The sequence below is a fragment of the Sminthopsis crassicaudata genome, chromosome 2 (assembly GCF_048593235.1).
Source record: "Sminthopsis crassicaudata isolate SCR6 chromosome 2, ASM4859323v1, whole genome shotgun sequence".
Lineage (NCBI taxonomy): Eukaryota > Metazoa > Chordata > Mammalia > Dasyuromorphia > Dasyuridae > Sminthopsis > Sminthopsis crassicaudata.
This window is the reverse complement of record NC_133618.1, coordinates 664,217,190-664,241,249: the sequence shown is the minus strand read 5'-3', so window position 1 is coordinate 664,241,249 and position 24,060 is coordinate 664,217,190. Positions and strand designations below refer to the sequence as shown.

The 24,060-nt window shown below is 41.3% G+C and overlaps 1 protein-coding gene and 1 long non-coding RNA gene across 3 annotated transcripts in view; one reads left to right on the top strand and one right to left on the bottom strand.

Moving 5' to 3' along the window:
- PHYHIPL (phytanoyl-CoA 2-hydroxylase interacting protein like) overlaps window positions 1-24,060 on the top strand; it is a 90,498-nt gene that overhangs the window by 8,493 nt on the left and 57,945 nt on the right. The window contains exon 1 of one of the 2 annotated variants that reach the window (XM_074297055.1): window positions 14,293-14,602. The exons of the other annotated variant lie outside the window; for it this stretch is intronic. Coding sequence (XP_074153156.1) covers window positions 14,494-14,602 — 109 coding nt within the window. The 5' untranslated portion in view covers window positions 14,293-14,493. Of the gene's footprint in view, window positions 1-14,292; window positions 14,603-24,060 lie in introns of those variants that run through there. 2 annotated transcript variants of the gene reach the window in all.
- On the bottom strand, window positions 5,928-13,917 carry LOC141559026 (uncharacterized). Its single transcript, XR_012487201.1, has 5 exons — window positions 13,722-13,917; window positions 12,328-12,549; window positions 10,954-11,327; window positions 9,144-9,289; window positions 5,928-6,716 (listed from the first exon to the last, which is right to left on the bottom strand). It is a non-coding gene; the product is annotated as an uncharacterized LOC141559026 (long non-coding RNA).

Here is a 24,060-nt window from a genome sequence, read left to right as displayed (position 1 = left end):
CAGATTCACTGCATTCAGTTCAATACTTTCCTGCCGTCTATTCACAGAGATGCAAAGATCTGGGTAAAGCTATGAACTAGTCCAGCCATCCTGGAAAGTCATTTGGAACTGTGTCCCAAACGTTGTCACAATCGCTGACATTTATATAATCTATGTTCTAGGATCTCCGTCTCTCTTCTCTCTCTTTCTCTTTCACTCCATCCTTCTCTGTCCTTTTCTCTCTATCTTCTCCTTTGCTCTGCTCTCTTCAAATTACCACAGATATCCTCTTCTACGATATGTATAAGTCCTTTGAGGGTAGACTTTTTTTAATCCTTATATTCCCAGTGTCTGGCACACAATAGGTGCTTAATTAATGCCTGTTGCATTAAATTATTGCAAAGTGGTTGAGTTCCAGTTGCCTCAAGGAGAACTACAAAGAAGCCAGACAGTGTGAAAAGCACTTTACAGACTCTAAAGGACTATATAAAATGCAGTTCTTATTATGGCTCGTCATACATGAGAGAACTTGGCTTTGATCCTCGAGAGGGACGCCCCCAGCAGACTTTGTATTCCAATCCCGCTCCTGCCACCCGCATCCACTCTCACACAGACCCACGGGACGGGCCAATTGTCGACCAGTCTGTTAAAGCTGTGATCGAGTGGACAAGGAGGAGGAGGAAGAAAAGGAGGAGGAGGGTTTGCTGAGGAAGAGGAGGAAGTCAGCAAGGGGATCACGTTCAGGCGGACGGGTTTTACTTCACTCCAGATACTTTCATCAGTGACAACAAGGGAAGGGGTGGGGGGGGGAGTGTGTTCCTTAATTAATGAAAAGCTGGCATTTCCGTAGGCCACTGAGACTTTAAGAAGCCTTTAATAGGCATTACGTAATCACTTTACAAGAACTCTGTGCTAAATGGTGACGGGCAGCCACGTTGGACAAGTGGATGGGACGGTGGGTAGCAATGGCAGGTCTGAAGGCAGAAAGACTCATCTTCCTCAGACACTTGCTGTGTGACTCTGGGCAAGTCACTTCCCCGAGCCTGCCTGTTTCCCATCTATACATGAACTAGAAAAGGAAAGGGCAAATCGCCCTGCCAGGAAAATCCCACATGAGGTCACGAAGAGGAACGACCAACAGCAAATGCCCGATTGTTTGCCGGCTCACGCCCCCGTCCAACTGCCCATTTTACAGATGAAGATGGAGACTCATGACCGTTAGCCGGGAGCGTCAGGGGCAGGAGCTTTCCCTGTCAGTACCTGAGCCACTGTGGCCCGCCAGCTCACGTGGAGCAGGGTGACTTTCAGACGGACACTGCTTCCCTGCGGGTACACGGACCCCGGGCCACTACCAGTCCTTGCCGCGGCCCACAGGTCAATTATTTATAACTCAGCCCTGTTGTGGCAGCAAATAGTGCCGGAAAGCCTTGCAGCTTGATCGGCTCCTGCTCCTGCCTTCCTGCAGTTCTGTGAAGCCTTGGGACCGTCTGTGTGCCACGTGGCGCTGCCCTTCACCATTCCTTGGAGAGGTTTCAGAGTTCTAGAAACAGGGAGGTCCCCCAGTCTCAGCCCCTCATTTTACAGGCAGGGAAACTTAGGCCCAGCCTGGGGAAGGAATTGGCCCAAGGACTCAAAGGAGTGAGCAGAAGGTTCAGAGTTCATCTCCATGGCTTCTGCTCCAAATCCTAAGGGTTTTCTCCTGAGCAGCCACTTTATTTCACCCATCTCTGTGTGGGGAAAAAGGGGAAGAACGTACAGACTAAGCACATGTTGATCCGGAACTGTTATCTAAAGCCTAGAGGCCTCGGTTGAGGGGGCCTGGGACTCTAGATAAGGCCTGGTCTATATTCTATTGTTCAAAGGAGGACACTGGTGGGAAAGGTCAACATCTCCGGCATCCCACTGACCAAATAGGGGAAGAAAGACGATGTGAGCAATTGCGCCATAGAGAGGGTGGGATTTGAGGGGGTTCTTTGTATGAAACGTGTGAAAATGGTAAAAACCCTCAATGGAATGAGGGGGTATCTTTGCTGTCCTTTCGGGCCCAAAGGGCCTCGCTTCTCGAGATTGTAATAAATTCTTTCTGTACATCAGGAGTGACTCCTGAGTAGTCAGTTTGGGTAGGTACAAGTGTCCCGAACATCTCTTTCCCCCCCCCCCCCACAGAGTAGATCCAGTAACTCCTTGAAAACAGAGGCCATTTTGTTTTTTATTGTCTCTTTTGCACTAGACACATTGCCTTACAAATATTTGCCTAGTGAAGGATTATTGATTTTAATTTAATTGATTTCAATTCATTTTAATTTAAGTTATAGGAATAATATTAATTAATATTAAATGTTAATTTTAAATAATTTTATTAATTAGTTTGATTTAAATTTTAAAATTTAAAGAATTAATTTCATTTAAAATTTAAATTTTAAAAAATTTAGTAAGCACTTACCATGTACCAAGATTTAAAATTTAAATTTAAAAATTAAATAAGTTAATAAAAATAAAATTGAATATTAGTTAAATATTGGAATACTGAATATTAATTTATAGGAATCAGGATTGGACTTGTAATTTCACTGGAATAGGGAGCTCCCAGATGAGGAGATTTCCTCCCCCAATTCTGGTTTGGCATCCTCTTTATAACTTAAAGGTTCTAGAGAACTTCCTAGAGTATTGATTAAGTGACTTGCTCAGAGTCTCACAGACAATGTGTGTCAAAGTCATGAATTGGCTTTGTGGTCAATTCTCTATCCATTATTATCATCTTGCCTCTTAAACCGCATTGTATTTAATAGGGTCCATCCTATTCGAATGGCATGGGTAGATAGGGATATACAAATATGCACAGTATCTAGAGGAGACTGATCTCATTAGAGGGAAAAGATACCATTTGATAGATAAGATAATTGACTGATTTTGAAAAACTTTGAAATTTAGATAAGAGTTCATTCCTGAAGCAGTAGTTGACTGGGGAGTCATTGGAATTCTTGAGCAGATGAGTAACCTGATAGAAGCAATATTTTATCAACAATAATCTGGTATAAGGCTTTGTAAGATAAAGACTGGGAGGAAGAAATGGGAGAACAACTAACTCCAATTAAGGAATCGGGGCAAGAAGTATAGAAGAATACTATATTGTGGGGTAAAGAATGAAAAGGAATAATCTGACAGAAACTGAAAATAAGAATCACCTTAGGGATAGATTCAGTGTAGGGACAGAAAGAAAAGATAATGGAAAGATGATTAAAATATTTTGAACTGGGAGGTTAAGACAATGTTGATGTCACAAACAGTTTCATCTTTATAGAGTTGATTTTGAGTTGATAATAAGATGTCCTAGTGGAAATGTTTTCTAGGCAGCTAGAAATAAGGGATTTGGGCTTGGGTAAGAGGTTGAAAGCAGAATTACAGATTTAGGAGTCATCTCTTCAGAATGATTGAAATCAGAATAGAGAAAAACTTCTCAGAGGAATAAAAGTTTCTCTGGAGCAGATACAGATGTTTTTGTTTATCTTTATATTTCTCACGCCTGGTACAATATTTTTGCCCATGGTGAGTACTAATAACTATGCTTGCTGGATCAATTTGGAGGGTAAAGAGAAAATAGAAAAGGGTAGAAAATAAAATGAACATTCACGATTAGAAGGAGAACAGATCGGCAAAGAGATGAGAGAACCAAGATAGTTGCATATCACACTAGTCACAGAAAAATATACTTTCAAATAAGTAAGGTGGGGTTCCAACAGTGTCAAATGCTGCTGAGGAGTCAAAGAAGATAGAATGAAAAAAAGCCTTAAGATCTGAATAAAAAGAGGTCAGTAGTGATCCTTAATAGTGCAATGTCAGGAAAGAAACAGGAACAGATTGGAGAAGATTAAAAAGTGAATGGATAGTGAAGATTTGAAGGCAGTGAATATAGCTTTCTCATTTGAAAAGTCTGTCAAAGAGGAGAAAAGGCAGGCCATCATTAAAAGGAACAGTAAGCTCAAATGAAGGGATTAAAAAAAAGATAAATGGCATGGGATCATGTTTAAGACAGAAGGAGAGAGAATCTAGAGAGGGGGCAAGTAGAGAATCAGGAGCCTCTAGAAAGAACAGATAAGGATGAACAGCAAATATAAAGAAGTTACCTTTAGAGAGGGAGACTTTTTTTTCTCTAACACTGGAAATAAGGTAGAAAGGATAGAGGGTACAACATATACTTTGAAGAGAATGAAGTCCATCTTAAGTCTAATAACCTGAATCTTTTTCAGGAAATCTACTGAGAGTGAAGGTGAGGGTAGGTAGCTCTCCAAGTTTAATGAGAGAAGAGATGGCTGGAAATAATGGTTTTGTAGGCAGTAACCCTGAAAGTGCACATGAGAAATATTAAATAATTGACCAGCAGCAGCAAGGGTCAAATTGAAATTTGACAGTATCATTTTGCAGAAGGCCAGATTTCCATGGTTCTGCGTTTTTTTTCTTGCTGCACTTGTCAGCCTGGAATCGAGAGCAGAGGAGTCAGTGTGGATGATCCAGCATAGAAGTGGACATGACAGGTCCAGCAAATGGTCAAATGAATGTCTTGCTAAATTAAAATCAGAAGCCAAATCATCCAATACATATATGTATGTATGAAATCAAACTCAACCAAACCACAGGGGAATTCAAAATATGGAAATCCTCTGTTCCAAAATACTATTCAAAATGTTTCTGAAGTTTTGTGTTTTTTTTAACCTGTGGAATAGATTGTTTTCCCTTAAAATTTGTCAGCTAGCCCTGTGTGATGAAGTTACTAATGTCCTTGCCTCAGGGGGATAGATCATTAAATCTTTACTTCAGTTTAGCAATTTAAAGGCTAGCCTAAAATAATCTCAGCAGTGGGCAATCTAGTAGCACCTCTCCAATTTTCAGGACCTAGGGGTAAATTCAATTTAATTTTGTCCAGTGAGTAATTGCTCCTAGTAGGAGCTTCACCATGGCAGACCCAAGCACAGAATTCACCGTGATCATGATGGAGTGGCCTTTTAGAAGGCGTCATGTGGTCAATATCCCCATTCTGAGTTATTCCTAGGAGGCAGAGTAGAACTAAAAAAGCTCCTCTACTTACTAATTCAGATTTATATTGACATATACAAATGGACACTTTTCTGCTGCATAAAATCAAAACAACTGGTTAATTCAACCAACCAGTTCTATTCAGTGAGTCAGTCAGCAAGCATTTGTCCAATTCAATGCACCAATCATTTTTCAAGGATTGAAATAGGCAAAGCTGTGTTAGAGGCAGAAGACACAAAGACAAAGGGAAAAGGCAGAACCTCCCTTAAAACTGCTGGTAGCAGCAGTGATCTACTGGGCTTGTATCCTATAGAGATCTTAAAGGAGGGAAAGGGACCCATATGTGCAAAAATGTTTGTGGCAGCCCTCTTCTTAGTGGCTAGAAACTGGAAACTGAGTGGATGCCATCAACTGGAGAATGGCTGAATAAGTTATGGAATATTGTTGTTGTGAAAGAAACGACCAACAGGATGATTTTGGAGAGGCTGGAGAGACTGACATGATCTGATGCTGAGTGAAATGAGCAGAACCAGGGGATCATTGTACATGGCAATAGCAAGATTATACAATGATAATTCTGATGGACATGGCTCTCTTCAACAATGAGATGATACAGGCCAGTTCCAATGACCTTGTGATGATGAGAATCATCTGCACCCAGAGAGAGAACTATGGGCACTGAGTGTGGATCACAATGTAGTATTTTCACATTTTTTTTTTGTTGTTTGTATTTTTTCTCATTTTTTTCTTCTTTTTGATCTGATTTTTCTTGTGCAGCAAGATAATTGTAGAAATATGTATAGAAGAATTGCACATATTTATTACTTGCCATTTAGGAAGGAGGTGGGGGGAAGAGAAGAAAAATTTGGAACACAAGGTTTTGCAAGGGTGAATGTTAAAAATTATCCATGCATGTATTTTGAAAATAAAAAGCTTTAATTAAAAAGGGAGGATGCTAAGAAGATGGGGATGTGATATTGAAGAAGTAAAAATGATATAAAATCACAAAAACACCAGAGAAACAATTGAAGGCCAAAAAAAAAACAAGACTGGAGATAGAGGGAAGGGCCTGTGGTGTTTCATACAGATTAGTAAACGTAAGATCATTGGTAACGTGCTTCAGTAGAAGTTGAGATAAAATCCAGTATGTGGACTGGAAGCAAAGGCAAATCTGACTGAAGGCAAGCTTGGGATTAATGAGAGAAAGTATTTCAGGACTACTCTTCAGCTTCACTTTGTCTGACTTCTGTCCAACCTGAGGTCATATGGGATTCTCCAGAAGCAAAGGGTATTTGGGAATGTCCTGCTCTTGAAAACTCATTGAGCCATAGGGTAACCTTGGGTTTTCAACAACAATACCAAAGGAGTACAAGTTTTGGAAGATTCTGCCATCCTGAAATTATGGATTCTGCCATATGGTCTGAAGAAAGACTGTCTGCTTTCTGAGCATCAATCTGGCTACAAGTAGAAAGGCTTAGTATCAGTAGTCTGCCCTAGTTGGCGACTTTTTTAAGTAATAGTGACCAATGAAAGCTAAAAAGCTGCAAAAAGATGGCCCCGCGCCATCTTCTGCTACTCTGGAATGATGATGTAGAAAACAGGGAAGCAGGTACTTGGGATCACAATGGGAGAAAACCATCTGGATTGTGCCAAATATACAAGATGACACAGTTTTGAGGTCATAGAAAGACTGAGTCTCAAGGAATCTGAAAGAAAAAATAATAATGAATGTATTATCCCTAAAAGGCAATCGACAGAAAAAGAGTAATATTAACAATCCATCTACCTAATTTCTCACCTCTACATGATCTTTAAAAATATTTTATAAGGGGCAGCTAGGTGGCGCAGTAGATAGAGCACCAGCCCTGAATTCAGGAGGACCTGAGTTCAAATCTAGTCTCAGACACTTAACACTTCCTAGCTGTGTGACCCTGGGCAAATCACTTAACCCCAATTGTCTCAGCAAACACACACACACACACACACACACACACACACACACACACACACACACACACACATTTATATATATTCTATAAAAAGAAAGTATTTTATATGTATATGAAGGGCATCTTTAAATGAAAATATGAAAAGTAAACAGGCAAGAATTCGCAACTTTCATCCTATGGAATCCAACTTCAGTCACACAAGTGACAGAACAGAAAAGGCAATACAAGATTCCATCACAAATTGTCCAATTCTCATGAATCTAAAGTATGCAATGCTCACTCTCTTGCCTTAGGGACCATGTTATAATGGAAAAAAAAAAAAACTATTTGAATCCAGAGAACCTGGTTCTCTTACGTATATAAGACCTTAAAAAGTAATTTAATATCTATATTAAACTCATGGATTTCTCTTATATTAACTGTAGTTGGGTTAGATAATCTGCAAAGTTCCATTCAGGTCTAGATTATATGGCTTAATGCAAGCCCAGAAGATAATCAAAGGGATTCAAAACGATGCCCTGTGTACAGATTCATTTGGAAGTGTAAGAACTACTGAATTAGGGATCTGGTATAAAACATCAGTTAGACGACGGAACAGCCCTATTAGGAGATATCATCTTGCTTGAAAACCAAAGCACATATTAAGTACATTTCACTTTAAAATGTACAATTTCTAACATAAATTTTAGTCAACCTGTAACTGTGCCAAGTCTTGCCAGCTCATTTTAGCTAGTCCTTAAGGTTTATGGGGTTTCAATTAACTAGATTTACTAATGTTATGACTAAATAGATGTGACCAGAAAGTGTAGCATACAGCACTGTGTATGTAAATTGGCACTTTATTGTTTAACATTTATGTTCCAAATTGAAAAATCAATAAAAAGAAACTTAAAAAGAAATCACTGGTCAGAAGTTTTTATTGAAATACCAACCCTATGCCTCCCCTGAGAGAATAGCTGAAAAAAGGAAAAAAGAAGGGGAATCCTTAGATTATAATGTAGGAGTGAAATTTGGATGTTTTTCTAATAAAACCATAAGATGATGGAGTTATATAGAAGGGATCTTGGTTATCTAGTTCCCAGTTTCTTACTTAAACTCTGGTTTGTGACCCCACATAAGATCTCATGACTGAATGTGGGTACCACAAAATATACATACCATTGAAAGTTTGATTTACATAGGGACCTGATGCTCATACAAATTAATGACTTAATTGAGGTTAGATAGAATGAATGAGTATTTATTAAAGATTACTACATAGGTAGTGATTTGAACTCAGGTCCAGAAATTTCAACAATTTACTATTTATTTAATAAATTTAGGAAATGTCCAAGCACTCACTCATTACATAGTAATGATTTCAGTGTCTTCAAAAAAATAAACCAATCCTATTTAAATTGATTTTGCATTTTACAGATGAGGAAATAGAGGCAAACAGGGCAAAGTGACTTCCCAGCATCCCACAGCTATCGAGTCTTCCTGACTCCAGCCCTGGCACTCTACCCACTGCTTTACAAGAATGTCTGTCTCTTTACGTGAATGGACATTATGTCTGGAAAGCACCAATGTTCCCTCTTACAAAGCCTAATTTCCTTCAAAGGAGGTGCTTCACACATGAGGCTTTCCCTCGACCTTCCCTGGCACTTCTGGAGTTCTTCTTTCCCTCTTAAAATGAGTTGCATATGTAGAGAGCAAACTGTAAGCCCCTTCAGGCCAAAGACTAAGGTTATGTCTCATATCCCCAATCCTAAGACAGTTTGTTGAGCCACTTCTATTAACAAAGTAAGAAGTAACATTCCAAAAGCCACTGTATTTCCAACTCAACTTTCCGGGTACTCCTCTGTAGCTATAGCTGCAGTAAAACCAAACACCCCCAGCATTCCTCCTAAATAAATTTTTAAAAAAAATTAAACCTAAAAACTTACAACAATTGCACACCCTACACCCCCACTAGCTACAAGTCCCAGGCCTCCATATACCGGAGATGGTTTGGAGGCAATTGGATGCATTTTATCCTACAAAGTCGCTTCTTAACGCTCCAGATCCCTGTCTCTTTATCCCTACAGGTCCCTCTTCTCCCCACAACTGAATGAGGTCACTTTTTTTTCTCCTGGCCTTTTGTCTATACCTCCATCCTACCACAAATATTCAAGCCCTTACCTTTCCTTCCCACCAGCATCTTACCCATGAGGGCCCTCTGTCCTTGCAGGCAGACGCCACGCTTCTGCTCTTTCCATGACATCCACAGAGGCCCCAGGGCTCTCTTCTAGGTGATCTGATGTCCATCTCTTCTCGTCTACCTCTGTCTTACTCTCCCATGTAGACATGTTCTTGATAAAGAAGGCAGCATGGAGTAGTGGTCAGACCACTGATATTAAGAATGACCCATCTTAAAATCTTGCTTCTGAAACTTGCTAAAAGCCTTGCCCTACATCTGTTTTTTTTTACCTGAAAATCCATTAACAAGCCTTTCTTGAGCATATGCTGTGTGCCAGACACCATGCTAAGAGTTAGTGATAAATACAAAAAAAATGAGACAATCCCTATTCTCAAGGACCTTGTGTTCTAGCTGGAATGACAGTATGTGCTTACAAAAGTATATACAGAATTAAGTAGAAGGTAGATGGATATGAGAAAGCAGCAGAAACTGAAGAAAACCAGGAAAGGCTCTGTATAAAACAAAGGCCCTCCATCTGGGGTTCATAGATCCTCAAGAAGCTCATGGATAGATCATTAAATGATTCATAACCTTGAATGAGGAAAATTACACCTTTGTTTGCAATAACCCCCCAAATTTTACATTTCATTCAATTATGAAAAAGGGAAGAGTCGATAGGCTTCAGCAGGTAGAAAAGGTAAAAAAAACTGGTATAGAACAGCAACAGATTATGTGATAATCAACTCTGATGGACGTGGCTCTTTTCAACAATGAAATGTTGAATTCCAATAGACTATGATGGAGAGAGCCATCTGTATCCAGAGAGGGGACTATGGAGACTGAATGTGGATCAAAGCATAGGATTTTCACCTTTTTGTTGCTGTCGTTTGCTTGTGTTTTTCTTTCTCATTTTTTTCCATTTTCAGTTGATTTATCTTGTATATCATGGTAAATGTGGAAATGTTTAGAAGCATTGCGCATTTTTAACTTATGTTGAAATATTTGCTATCTAGGATAGGGGAAGGGAAAAAAATTGGAACGCAAGAATTTGCAAGAGTGAATGTTGAAAACAATATTTGCATGTATTTTGAAAATTAAAAAGCTATTATAAAACAATAAAAGACCTAGAGGTTTTAGTGGGGAAAAGAACTGGCATAGAAGAAGATGGCATGTGAGTTGTATCTCTGGGGGACAGATTTTATGAGATAGAGGTGAGGTAAGGAGGGGAGCACATTCTAGGTGTTCTGTTTCCCAGATAATTTTACAGATGAGGAAACTAGCTTCACACAGCTGAGGCTGAATTTGAACTCGGGGAGATGAGTCATCCTGACTCTAGGTGGCCTCTCTCTCCAAGGCACCACTTAATTGCCCCATTCCAAGTATTGGGGTTGGTTAATGCAAAGGTTCTGAGATCCGGAATGAGAATATCATGAATGAGACAAGAGACAGAGAGCTGAGCCCAACTTCTTAAATCATGGTTCACAACCCCATATAGAGCCTCATAATTGGAGTTTGTGAAGTTATGATTTATTATCAGCAAATGTTTGATTTGTATACACTATTTTAGATTTGAATACTTGGGGTCATGTAAAAATTTCTCAGGTGAAAATGGTTAAGGCCTAGACTCTAGAATACAGGGAGGGGGTGATATTTAGGTTAAATAGGTTATATTCTGGAAGTTATAGTGAGCACCTGAATCTTACTGAGCTAGGAAGGGATGTAGTCAGAAACGTGCTTGGGGAAAATCACTTTGGCAGCTGCATAGAGAACTGACTGGCAAGGACAGGCATTAAGAAGCTAATACTGTATTTCAGAGGAGAGGTCACGGGTGCTTACCCGAAGGCCCTGGCATGGGAGACAGCAGAAGAATGCAAGAAATGTTACGGAAGTCAGAGTGAGAAGAGATGGCAAATGTTTGCTCTGAGAGCAAAGACTAAATGATTCTACAAAGTGGTGGAGAATATCCTCAACCTGCTCTAAGCTTCAACTTAATTGCTCTAAAATAGCCCAGAGAAAGTGCTTTGTAAAACTTCAGGTGCTTTCCCAATGCCAGTGATTGGGCTTCATGCCATCTGTCTTTCCATTTTGTCCTTTGGAAGAGTCATAATTTTGATTTTTCTGAGACAGGTGTCCTGTGCACTGTAGCTACTTGTCTTCACTTGGAGAATTCTAGTTTTCAAGAGATGTTTGTTGAATTGAAATGAAAATCTCTGCAGAAAAAAAAGGAGTTTTTCCTTAGCGTCAGGAAAGGGAAGGGACAATGATTGTGGCTCTTTGGCTCCTGTAGAACTGACCCACGGCATTTGCCTAGTTCTAGATCCCTGCTGGAAAGCGGGGCTGCTTTCCCCTCCTTGGACGGTGGTGGAGAAGGGCAAGTTCCTTCCTATCTAGAATGGTGTCTGTTTCCCTTTTAGGGTTGGGGATCCAGAGCTGTGTAAGGAGGTCCTGGAAGGAGCTTCCTCCAGCAAAACCTAGCACCTTTCCTGAAATGTATTCTCTTCAGAGTTGGCCAGGGCCCTGAGAGGTCCTCAGAGATGGAGGGGAACCCCGTATTTCTGATCCTCGGGCTGGTTCTGCGGCCTCTTCTCCTCCTGGCCGGAGGGCTCTTGATTATAGATTCTTATCTGTAGTTTCCTACATCTATTTTCAGGTAGTTAGACTATCTCTATACCCATGTGTTTGATACTGCATAGATGCACTCTCTAGAGTGGGACGCAAGTTCCTCCAAGGCAGGAATCCCACTTCTGTGTCTGTCGCCCCACGTCCAGCTCATAGTCGGCAGTGAGGAGGGGTCTAAAGGCTTCTGCAGAAAAAAGGGGGAGTCAAAAAGGGGAGAACTCCTTCTGCAGAAGGTGGCGCAGGAGCCGGGTCTTCATGGAGGCCAGATGGGGCAGCTGGGAGGAGGAGAGCTTGATCGGGGCGTGGGGAGTGGCCAGTCCAGGCAGAGAGGGGAATGCTGCTCAGGAGGAAAGGCAAGGCCAGGGGACTTGGGCCGAAGGGTCACGGAGGGTTATCGCTGTCAGAAACTTCATCAGAGCTCCCTGGGCCATTGCGGGGGCTGGGGGAGTGGGGGATGGGGGGGAAGAAGAGGGTGGTGTCTCCTTAGCACTTACTGTGATTTGGCTTGAAGAGCTGCCTGGGGCAGGGAGGGGGAAGAGCCTGCTCCAGGCTGGGAGAGGCAGGGCTGCTGATCATGTCCAACATTCCTACCTTGTTTGGCTGTGACACAATCTGGGAGGTCTCACTACTGCTATCCCCATTTTATAGATGAGCAGCAGCGAGTGACAGGGCCAAGGTGAGCAATGTTTAAGCCCCAATTGGGACTTTGATCATCCTGGCTCCAAGTGCAGCCTTCTCTTTCCATGGAACCATCCAGCTACTTCTCCATGCCATCTCCATATACATTAGGATCACAGGATTATGAAGCTAGAGCTGAAGACAGCAGAAAGCAGAGTCAACCCCCACTGAGAGGGGATGAAAAGAGAGAAACAGAGAGACAGAGACAGAGAGAAACGAGACCAAGAGAAAGACCAAGAGAAATAGACAAAGAGAGATAGAGAAAGAGAGAAACAGACAAAGAGAGAGAGACAGAGAGAAAGAGACAGAGAGAAACGAGACCAAGAGAAATAGACAAAGAGAGATAGAGAAAGAGAGAAACAAAGAGAGACAGACAAAAAGAGACAGAAACAGAGAGAAACAGAGACAGAAACAGACAAAGAGAGACAGAGACAGACAGAGACAGAGAGAAACAGAGACAGAAAGACAAAGAGAAATAGACAAAGAGAGGTAGAGACAGAGAGAAACAGACAAAGAGAGAGACAGAGACAGAGAGAAACAGACAAAGAGAGAGACAGAGATAGAGAGAAACAGACAAAGAGAGACAGAGGGAAATAGACAAAGAGAGATAAAGACAGAGAGAGACAGAGAGAAACAGATACAGAGAGAGACAAAGAGAAATAGACAAAGAGAGATAGAGACAGAGACAGAGACAGACAGAGAAACAGAGACAGAGAGAGAGAAATAGACAAAGAGAGACAGAGACAGAGAGAAACAGAGAGAGAGAGAAACAAAGAGACAGAGATAGAGAAACAGAGATACAGAGAGACAAAGAGGCAGAGAGAACAGACAAAGAGAGACAGAGACAGAGAAACAGAGATAGAGACAGAGGTACAGAGATATACAGAGACAGAGAGGGAGAGAAACAAAGAGAGAGAGAGAAACAAAGAGACAGAGATAGAGAAACAGAGATACAGAGAGACAAAGAGGCAGAGAGAACAGACAAAGAGAGACAGAGACAGAGAAACAGAGATAGAGACAGAGGTACAGAGATATACAGAGACAGAGAGGGAGAGAAACAAAGAGAGAGAGAGAGAAACAAAGAGACAGAGATAGAGAAACAGAGATACAGAGATACAGAGAGACAAAGAGGCAGAGAGAACAGACAAAGAGAGACAGAGACAGAGAAACAGAGATAGAGACAGAGAAACAGAGATAGAGACAGAGGTACAGAGATATACAGAGACAGAGAGGGAGAGAGACACAGGGGGACAGATCTGAGGCAGACAGCTATAGGGACAGATAGATGCTGGTGGAAAGATAATTACAGATAGCGGCGACGGCCAGACAGACAGACAGAGAGCCGCCAGCACACAGCTGCCCGGGCACAGGCCATCCCCGCAGACACACCCCCGACACAGCGGGGCGCAGAACGTCGGCGGGCTGAGGGCAGACGCTGCCCGGGTCCGAGGAGCGCAGCGCCCAGCGCCGAGCCTGGCCCCCAAGGGACGCTCTCTCATCACCGCAGCTGGGGGTGGGTTGAGGGAGGAGGGGGAGGGGAGTGCCCCTCCTCCACCGCCCACGCCGGGCTGTGCACGCGGGTGGCCGTTTTCTTCCCGCCACCCCCCCCTCCCCACACCACACACACCTCTCCCCGCCCCTTCCTAAGCCCGACGCGGCTCCCGCGGCAGTTGGCACGAGCACAGGCTGAAGCGCGAGCTCGAGTTGACTGAAGGGCCGTCGGGCGCGCGCGTGAGTTCAGGAGCGCCCGCATGCCGGGCGCCCTCCCGTGGGCGTCAGGCCGGCCTGGTCTCTCTCTCTCCCCACCCCCACCCCTCGGGCGCGCGCGCCCTCAAGCCCTCCTCCCACCGCCTCCCTCGCGCCGCCTCGAGCCCCCCTCCCGCTCTCCGCGCACGCGCGCCCGCTCCCTGCCCGGCTCCTCCGCCTCAGTCGGTGTCAGACGCTCACACGGCCGGAGCTGCCGGAGCCGCGTCGGGCCCCGACGCTGGGGAGAGCCGAGAGGAGCTCAGCGGAGCCGGGAACGGAGGGAGGGGGACAGACTGACAGACAGAGAGCCGGAGCCGGAGCCGGAGCCGGACCATGGACGTGCCGCCGCGCCTCGACCCTGCGCTGGGCAGCCCGGCCAGCCCGTGCGAGGACGTGATCAAGAACCTGAGCCTGGAGGCCATCCAGCTGTGCGAGCGCGACGGTGGGTCCGGGCCGGGAAGCAGGGGCTGTGGGGAGGAGAGGCAGAGGGAGGGGTGGAGGGGGGCAAGGACGGACACAGCGCGGTCAGGGAGGGGCACAGCGGGGAAGGCACCGAGCTGGGAGGCTGAGAGGAGGGGCGCTGTATGGGGGGGGGTCAGGGAGGGGCACAGCGGGGAAGTTGAGGAGGGTGCTGTAGAAACCAGTGGGGACCAAAGGGGGTCCGGGAGGGACGCAGAGGGGGCCTAAGTGGGGAGCCTGGTGGGGGGATCGGGGAGGGGCACAGCGGGGGGCTGAGAGGAGGGGCGCTGGGGAGCGGGCGGTGGGGGTCCGCGAGAGAAAGGTGCCGAGACGGGAGCTAAGTGCTGAGGGCCGAAGGCCTCCCCGCGGGGGGTCAGGTGCGGACCCCGACCCCCAGAGCCGGGGAGCGGGCGAGGCCCCGGGAACGGGGTGGGGAAGGTCTCGGGGGTCAGCGGGCGGGGGAAGCCGTTGGAGGAGCTTACCTGGGCACCAGATGCGGGACCCGAGGTGTGGGACCCGAGGGGGCCAAGAAAGGGCTGGAACCTGTAGGGTTTTTTGGCGGCTCCCCGGGGCTAGAGCCCCGACCCCCCAGGCTGGGCACGCGGACACCCTCCCACACACTCACCCTCGCCCCCTCGGAGAACAAAAGAAAGCCGAGCTCGCCCCCTTCTCGCGCAGGGCAGAGGCCGCCTGGGCATCCTCCGTGCCGGAGGCCAGACCCCTGCCCCGCCGTGTGACCTTGGGCAAGTCACTTGGCCTTCCCCGGAGCCTCGGCTCGCGCGTGTGCCCGGGATTGGGCGCCGTGCCCCGCTGCCCTGGGGCTGCTGCCGACTGCGGCAGGCGGGAGTGCTCGGCCTGGAGGTGCCGGAGCCCGGGGGCACCCGGGAGGTCCCCCGGCCCCTGCACAAACTTACCCTTTGTCTGCGAAAGAGTTTGAACCGTAGAGCCCCACCCCCCATCTCCAGCGCCGCTCCCGCCGCCCGCAGCCCCGGGTCGAAGGCCCCCCCCCCATCTCCAGCGCCCCGCTCCCGCCGCCCGCAGCCCCGGGTCGAAGCCCCCCCCCCATCTCCAGCGCCCCGCTCCCTCCGCCCGCCGGCAGGTTGGACAGCCCGGGCTGTGCGCTTTCAGCACCACGGACAGACCCAGCTTGCGAGCCTGGGCTGCGAGGGCAGGGCCCCGCGGGAGGGGTCAGGAGGCCGGGCGGAGGCAGCGCCTTTTGTGAGCTGAGCCCGAGCCCCCGGCTCCCCGGCTCCCCGGCAAAGTTTAGTCTCCGGCAAGGAGCAGGCTGGCACACGGCTCCTCGGGCATGGGAGGAGAGGGGCTGGCAGGTGGGGCTGTTTCCTAATGCAATCCACAACTTTATTCCTTTAAGAATCGTCTGCATTTGACTACGAGAAACAATTTTTGCGTTCTGAAGAAGATCTTGTTGTCAGATAGGAATTAAATGTAATGTTAATTGTGGATAAATGAATGTTATGTTGAAGAACTTCTAGTTAGAGCAACGCACAGATTGGAAGACGTTCACATTTTTGATGGCAGAAATTATTTTGATATATGACCCTCACATTGGTGCGCAGAGGGTGGTTCTGGCCAAGTAATTGGAAGGGTGATAGATAAATCGGTTAGACATTTCAATTCAGTAGAGGATTTAGGCAATGTAGGACCTCATATTGTTGAAAGGAAATAAACAAGATCAGTATTGTTTTTGCAGAGCATTTGCGTTTTAAAGGTAACATTTTGTCACATTGAAGCATTTACTTATTGAAACTTTAAATTTTCATCCTTTCACCTTTTATTAATAGTACATTATCCATCCTGAATGACTGGATTTATTTCAGACAATGAGGCTTTTTGATTTACTCTGTGCTACTCATAAAATGCTCTTTTTATGCTGCCATATCAAAATACACATATTTTGTTTTGTACTGTATAGATATATATGTATATATATGCACATATATGTTGGTTTGAAAGAAGAAAACTTTTATTTTCACAAAATACAGATTTCATTTTTATTTACTTTGATCATTTATCAAATGCTTATTGCTATAGCAACTGAGTGGACAACTCATTATTTCAACTGTCAACCCATTAATCTCAGCTTGAAAAAAACTGAATTTATTATACTGTTCTAAACATTTCAGGGAATATTAAAGAAAATCATGCTTTGGTTAAACATTCAGATACATAGTACCAAAATATGTCAAAATTATGCTTCCTTTCTTCTGAAATAGTAGATGGATTGTTTTGATAATGTGAGTATGGTTGCTTGCACACACTGTAGACCTCTGTGATTGGACATATCACATAATATTTAATTTCTTTAGGGTCATCTCCAAGTAGTACTTAGAGTAACTCATTGTTGCAGATTTCTAGTTGATTCAACATAGGCTAATGAAGCAATATTCAACTTTATAAAAATAACTTTTAATTTACCGGCCCAAAGAGTTGGCATGTATATTTGAAATTTTTTTAGAAAAAAGAAATAGCCCATGCAAAAAGTTTATATGAAGATAACTTTCTCTTAAAATCAAGCTTTACAAACTAATGGTCAGGAAACTCAATGTGTGTCATCTCTATTTTAAAAATAATAAAATATAACACACATGACAATGTTTGTTACTTGTTGAAATTGTCATTTAAAAATATCATATTAAACCATAGTTTTTATGCTAGTACATTTTAAATAGGAAGTATTTAAGGGCTTCCACTCTCTAGCTATCTTTACTTCTCCCAACCTCCTAATTCTCCACCTCTCTTTTTTTTCCATTTATAAATCTATAATTTAGAAAGGACCAGATGACACAGAAAATTATAGCCATCTTTTTGACTGGTTAAATTAACTTGAATATTTTTATAGGTTATATTCAGCAGAACACCTGTGATTTATTTTCCCTTTGCATCATCACTTTTTTAAATTTTTCACTCTATTATTATTCACTATTTTACTGCATGAATCTGAACATACTCAACTACTCACACTGTGAACACAGAGATTTTTAAAAATACTCAATAAATTTGAATAAAATATTCAAGAACTAAAGTAAGTGCAATTTAGCTGAAGTGTATGACTTTCTTTGCACTATTTTTACTCATAAAGATGTGATACGTTATTTTATATATTTCCCATCAACAACAGCCATAGTTATATTATACCATGTGTAGTATCTCTTTTTCTCATGCTATCCTTTTAATGTATGTCTGTTTCTCTTGTTTACATGCCATTTTCATTGTATACTATAGATTATTCTAGGGATTAATAAGAGGATATAATGGTTATCCTTTTTTAATATTTTCCCAAAGTCTTACTTTATTTCTGTAAGATAAGGATATTGAGTCCAGGAAGTATCATGCTTGAATACTTCTTTGAGCAAAGGGGTTATTTTATCTGTCATTATTTCATATCAGTTCTAAAATCAATATGTTTCTAATGTAATGGATTTTTTTAGTCCTATGCATCTTGGTTCCTAATATAAAACCATCCCTTACCTAAGTTTTTCTGACAATTTTATAAAAGAGAAATCCTAAACCAAAAGTTCTTTACCTTTGTGTATGTCATGGATTTTGGGGCAGTCTGTTGAAGCCTATGGACCCAGTATCAGAAAAAGAAGTTTTTAAATGCATAAAACAAAATAATATGATCACAAAGGAAACAAATCATACTGAAGCGTGGTCAAGATATTTATAAATTCTCAGATCTCATCTTAAGAATACCTGGCCTTAGTAGCCCTCTCTCTGGCAAGAAGTTACCACAAGGGTTACCAATAAGTCTCTTACATCTGTTTATTTAAGGGGACATGCCTGTTTACCCATATCTGCTAAAGGCAAAGGTTTCTACAGACATAAAATATCTGTTTTTTCAGATTATGTACATGATGGATTTTAATTGTGTTCCTTTGAACAGAGATAAAGATAATCCATATCTGGAGGCACCCATAAAGTGGAACCTACCTACTTCTAACTCATTCCTCCTAAAGTTTAGACATTTACTCCCCAATGGTAGGACAGATATCCATCTATATTTTCTTAATCCTTTTATCACATATGTACACAATTCCACTATTATTTTTCATTCCAGAAACAAAACAATTGTAATTCCCCACATTGTAGGGGCTCCCTATTCTATGGTGATTTATATGTAAATGATTTAGTATAGATTAACCAAATTTGAAAATCTAAAAGGACATAAAAATAATATGATGCTATTAAATGCAGAACTATATTATTATAGCTCCATTCACGAGGATAAAATGAGATAAATTATTCAAATTGCATTGCAAATCATTTGAATATTAGCTATCATCATTACCTTTTCTGAGCCAGTGAACTAATTGTAGTACTTCTACTTGTTAGAAAGTTATCTCTATTAAAATAATAGGATAACAGACCAAAGATGATTGACACCAACCTTGGAAAATTCATTTTCATGTCTTGAGGTGAACTAGTTCTCTTGTATTGCCATTGGTTGAATTGTCTTGTTTCTTTTCATTATTGCTACCTATCATGATTAGTTTAGATAAATTACTTTTATAATTTCATTTCAATATCCTTACATGATTAAGTGGATCAGTAGATCTTCTAATAAGAGAAAGAACAGTGTCTTCAAAGACATCTGATATTTCCTTAAATCTTTATTTTAGTATGCTATTAAATATAAGTAGCATGGAATAGAGAATAGAAGTTATTCGGAGTAAGAATAATTTGGGCTCAAATCCAGTCTTGGCACATAATGATTTTGAGAACTAGAACAAATTATTTAATCTTCCTGAGCACCCTCCACCCTACTCCCCCTGCACCCAGCAACCCTCTAAGACAATCAATTGTAGAATGATTTGCCTAACTGCTTTGGCAGAGTTAATTTATTGAGAGACAGGTTCATACCCCTCTTTCCCACTTCTCTCTAAACCCCCCTAGCCTTAATTGACAATATCATTGCCAATGCTGATTTCAGTTTCCATTTTAACAAATGTAATATCTTTTAAGCCATTTGATGCATTTTCTTAAACATTATTTTCTACCTAGATTTTTAAACACTTTTGAGTAGTTCATTGTAAACTTCTTTTGGCCCTACTTTACAATTGTATTTATAATTTACTGAGTTGCTCTTTAGTAGCTCATTTGTCCTCTGAAATCACTTTTTTGTCTGTGTTATGCATAAAACTGCATTGCGTTTTTATTGATTTGGTGGGGGGAAAAACCCTTCAACAATGTGAGATTCTGTTATAAAGCAATTTATGTTCTTAGTAGGAGTTAGTTTTTTTTGAAGGTAGACCAGAAAGCTATTTGAGGAAAAGTCACATCAAAGTAGATGTAACTTGGCTCCCTCCAGTGGTAGGAATGATTCATGTCATTATTAACAAGATTGGCAATGGGAATGTGCTTTTTAGCTAGCCTGAAGCCTCCCTTTCTGCAAAATATCTAGGAAACCAACATAAATTTTACATCCAAGACACTTGGATTTATTTTTAGTAGTATTTTCCCCTATCATAAATCTAGTTTCTCTCTTTTTAGATTATATGCAGTATAGTTACTTGACTTTTTATACACACATCAAATAACTATAATGCATAGTCTAAAAGGAGAAAGACTAGTTTGTGTTATGCATGTATGGATAGACAGAGATTGATCGATTGATCCTAGTATAGATTTCTCACTCTGGTCCTTACCAGCACTGGATTGTCCTCTATCAATAGTTTTAACACCAATTATAGTTTGATTTTTTTCAAATTGTCCTTGTAAAACTTTTTTTTCTATTCAATATTTCTATTTCACATTTTGGAATTCTCTTCCTATTTTATGCTTATTTTCCCTTTCTGTCAATTTTTTAATAAGAAGGCTTTCTTTGTTCTCTGTTGATTATCTAGGTTTCTTTTCTCTTTTTTCAAGCTATATGCATTACCCTTTAGCTATAGAAAATCTCTTAAGATTACTACTTGTTATCTGAAGGATTTATTGAACACATGTTGTGTTGCAGGGTTGCTAAAGGATATGAAAGGGATCAATGTACTTCATTAAATATAGTTGAGATAATAGTACCTATTCACATGTAAGTATAGATACATATAAAGAATGATTTTATAGGACAAGAAATCAATCCATGAAAAATACCATTCAGAAGTACTGAAAAGGCCTAAAAAAAGTTAATATCTATTCAAATAGCTTCAGTTGTGGAATTCTGACTAAAAGAAATGAATTTTAAGTGGATTTTGAAATAGTGAGGGCCATGGTCTAGGGGAGACATGGAAAGCAAGAAAGGAGGCTAAGATTTCAGGCAGAAGAAATACGTTCTGGGATTCATGAACAGATTTCAAGAGCTCCATGAATTTGGAAAGAAAAAAGTTACATGTTTATTTTCACTAATTTCTAACTGAAAATTAGCATTTTCTTAAATTTTAATTGAGTGTTAATAACACCCATGAGACATGAGTGTTCTTTTGCCTTCTTGAAATGGAGGCAAAATGAGCATGCAGTATGTGGGAAATTGCAAGAAGATTAGCTGGAAAGTCTAGAAAGTGATATTTGTTAGGTCATGGAATTTGTGGACAAAAAGATCATGAATGTAAAAAATTCTACAGTTGTAAATGTATAGTCACTTTTAAAAATGGAGTTCATATGTAAATAGGGCAGTTAGATGACTTGAAGTCAAGAAGACCTGATTTCAAATATGGTCTCAGACATTTATCAGCTGTGTGACCCTGGTCAAGTCACTTAACCTCATTCATTTCTCTTTCTTCATTTGTAAAATGAGCTGGAGAAGGAGATGGCAAACCAGTCTGGTATCTTAGCCAAGACCCCAAATAGGGGTCTTCTTTGCAAGAAGAGTCAGGATGGAAACTACTGTATAATAATACAAGGATATAAATAATAACTCATCTTTTGTATAAATTTAAGATTTACAAAATACTTTTCCCATGACAACTGTTCAAAGTAGATAGTTTTGTTTTTTCCATGATACAGAAGAGAAAATTCAGGCTAAGAGATTGTAATTGGCCCATAATAAAAAATAACAAATAAATAAACCATAAACTCTCAAGTTATAAAGGACCTAGTTAATGATCAAGTTCAACCTATATCTGAACAAGAATCTCTTCTTTAACATACCCCACAAGTGAGGCTCCAGCTTTTGCTGGAAGTGGGAAGTGGAGGCTGGCTTACTCATTCAATGCAGCCTGATTCACTTTTTAATAGTTCTCATTGTATAACTGTAGATAATATAAAATATTTGGGAGTCTATCTGCTAAGACAAAGCTAGGAACTATACGAACACAATTGCAAAATACTTTCCATATAAATGAAGTGAGAGCTAAACATATTGGAAGAATATCAAATTCTCATCATGGGTAGGCTGAGCTAATATAATAAAAATGACAATTTTATTTAAATCTAGTTATTCAGGGCCATACTCATCAACCTGCCAAAAAATTATTTTATAGAAATAATAATAATAAAATTTATCTGGAAAAACAAAAGGTTAAGAATTTCAGATAAATAATGAAAACAGAATAGTTCTCATGGTAACAAGTTTTTCTTTACCTCAAACATAACTTTGCTTCCTTATAACTTCCATCCAGTACAAAAGCTCTTCTCTGGAAGGCCAAGCAGAATAAATCTATTCTCTTCCAAGTGGTGGTGGTGGTGTCTGTCCTTTGTTTTTGAAGAGCACCATGATCTCAGGGAGGAGGTACCATGACATGTGGATGAATAGGATCTAAGGGAAGGAAGGCTGTGCAAGGTCACTTGCCTCACTTTCCCCTCCAGAGCCATATGAGTCCGGGGGCTAGATATAAATTAAGAGCACTGGAAATGACCCTGGGTGCAATGGGAGACTGTGGCCTTTTAAAGCTAAGATCCTCAACAGGTCTCAGTTTGACTAGGGCCACATCTATATTTAGGTGAGGTAGCAATTGAGGCAAAGAATTTCCTCTTTCACCCAGTTCAAAAAATCTAAATGAATGAATGAATGAATGAATCTGGGAGGGGAGGACCCTCTGGTTTCTGGCCAAAGCAGAAATGATTGCTATTTACATTCAATCTGAGCCCATCAGAAGCCAAACGATGACTATATGGGACTTGACCTAGGACCTATTGGTGGACAATTATGATCAGATTGGTTTGGGTTTAAGGCCTGGTCCTTCAGATACTTAAAGAAATTATAGAACATTCCTCCCTGCCTGGCATCTGTCTTGTCTTCTCTGAGATAAACATCCTAATTTCTTCAGATGATGAATGTGTAACAAACTTTAAGTCCCGTATCTTCTTGCTTGCCATCCTCTGGATATCCTCCATATTATCAATATCCTTCCTACAGTGTGGTGCCTGTGTTGGCCCTATATTTGTATCATCCACTGCTCTTTACTTATTTGGTAATCCTGGCCTCCTTGCTCTTCTTCTCTTATATATAACACTCCATTTCCTGACTGACCCCATGCATTTCCACTGATTGTCCTTCATGCCTGGAATTCTTTCCCTTCTCATACCTATCTCCTGGCTTCTCTAATGTCCTTCAGGTTCCAGCTAAATGATCATACAAACAAATCTTTTCTAATCTTCCTTAATATCATTGTCTTTCATCTGATTCTCTCCATTTTATACTGTAAACAATTATGTTTGTACATAGTCATTATTTTTATCTTCCCTGTTATTAGACTGTAAGCTGCTTGAGAACAGGAATTTTTGTTTGTTTTCTGCCTTTATTTGTATTCGTAGAACCTAACACAGAGCATGATACATAAACATATATTTAATAAATGCTTATTATCTTGACTTGTTGACTAAACTTATCTAACATGTATCTGAAGTGGGATTTGAGTATCAAAAGTATCTGTCTATATAGTCAGAAGGTATAAAAGTCAGTGATCATTCCTCTATAATATGTTGTTTCTGTAAAATGTTTCAGGCAGATTTTGTTGATGGGTATGCACTTTGTGGTTTGGAGTAACTAGATGATAAAATTAGGAAAACTAGAACTGATTCTGTTTGAGTGATAAATTGCAACTAAAAAGAACTAAAAAAGCTAAAAAAAGAAGGGGATGGAATGAAAAGTCCTCTCCTGAGGGGGAAAAATGGTGATGGATTGGCCATTTGATTCAAAGGAAAGAGAAGAATCAAAAAATAAAAATTTTCATCCTTTGAGAATGAGAAAGATGATGACAGCGATGGGAATGAGGAAACCAGGAAACAGCAGTTATTTAAAAGTAAGACCATAATGGACCCAGATTTTGACATATTTAGAATTCAAGTAGGAATGCCCTGTAAACTGTCATCTTCCTTTTTTGAATCCATCTCTGTTCATAAATATGGATATGTACCAAATTTCTATCTTTGTCCCTTTCCTCTTTTCTCTCTATAATTTATCTCCTATGGCTTCAATTATAATCTCTATGCAGATAACTTCAAAATCTCCCCATATAACCTTCATTCTTCCATGAGCCCCACTTCTAC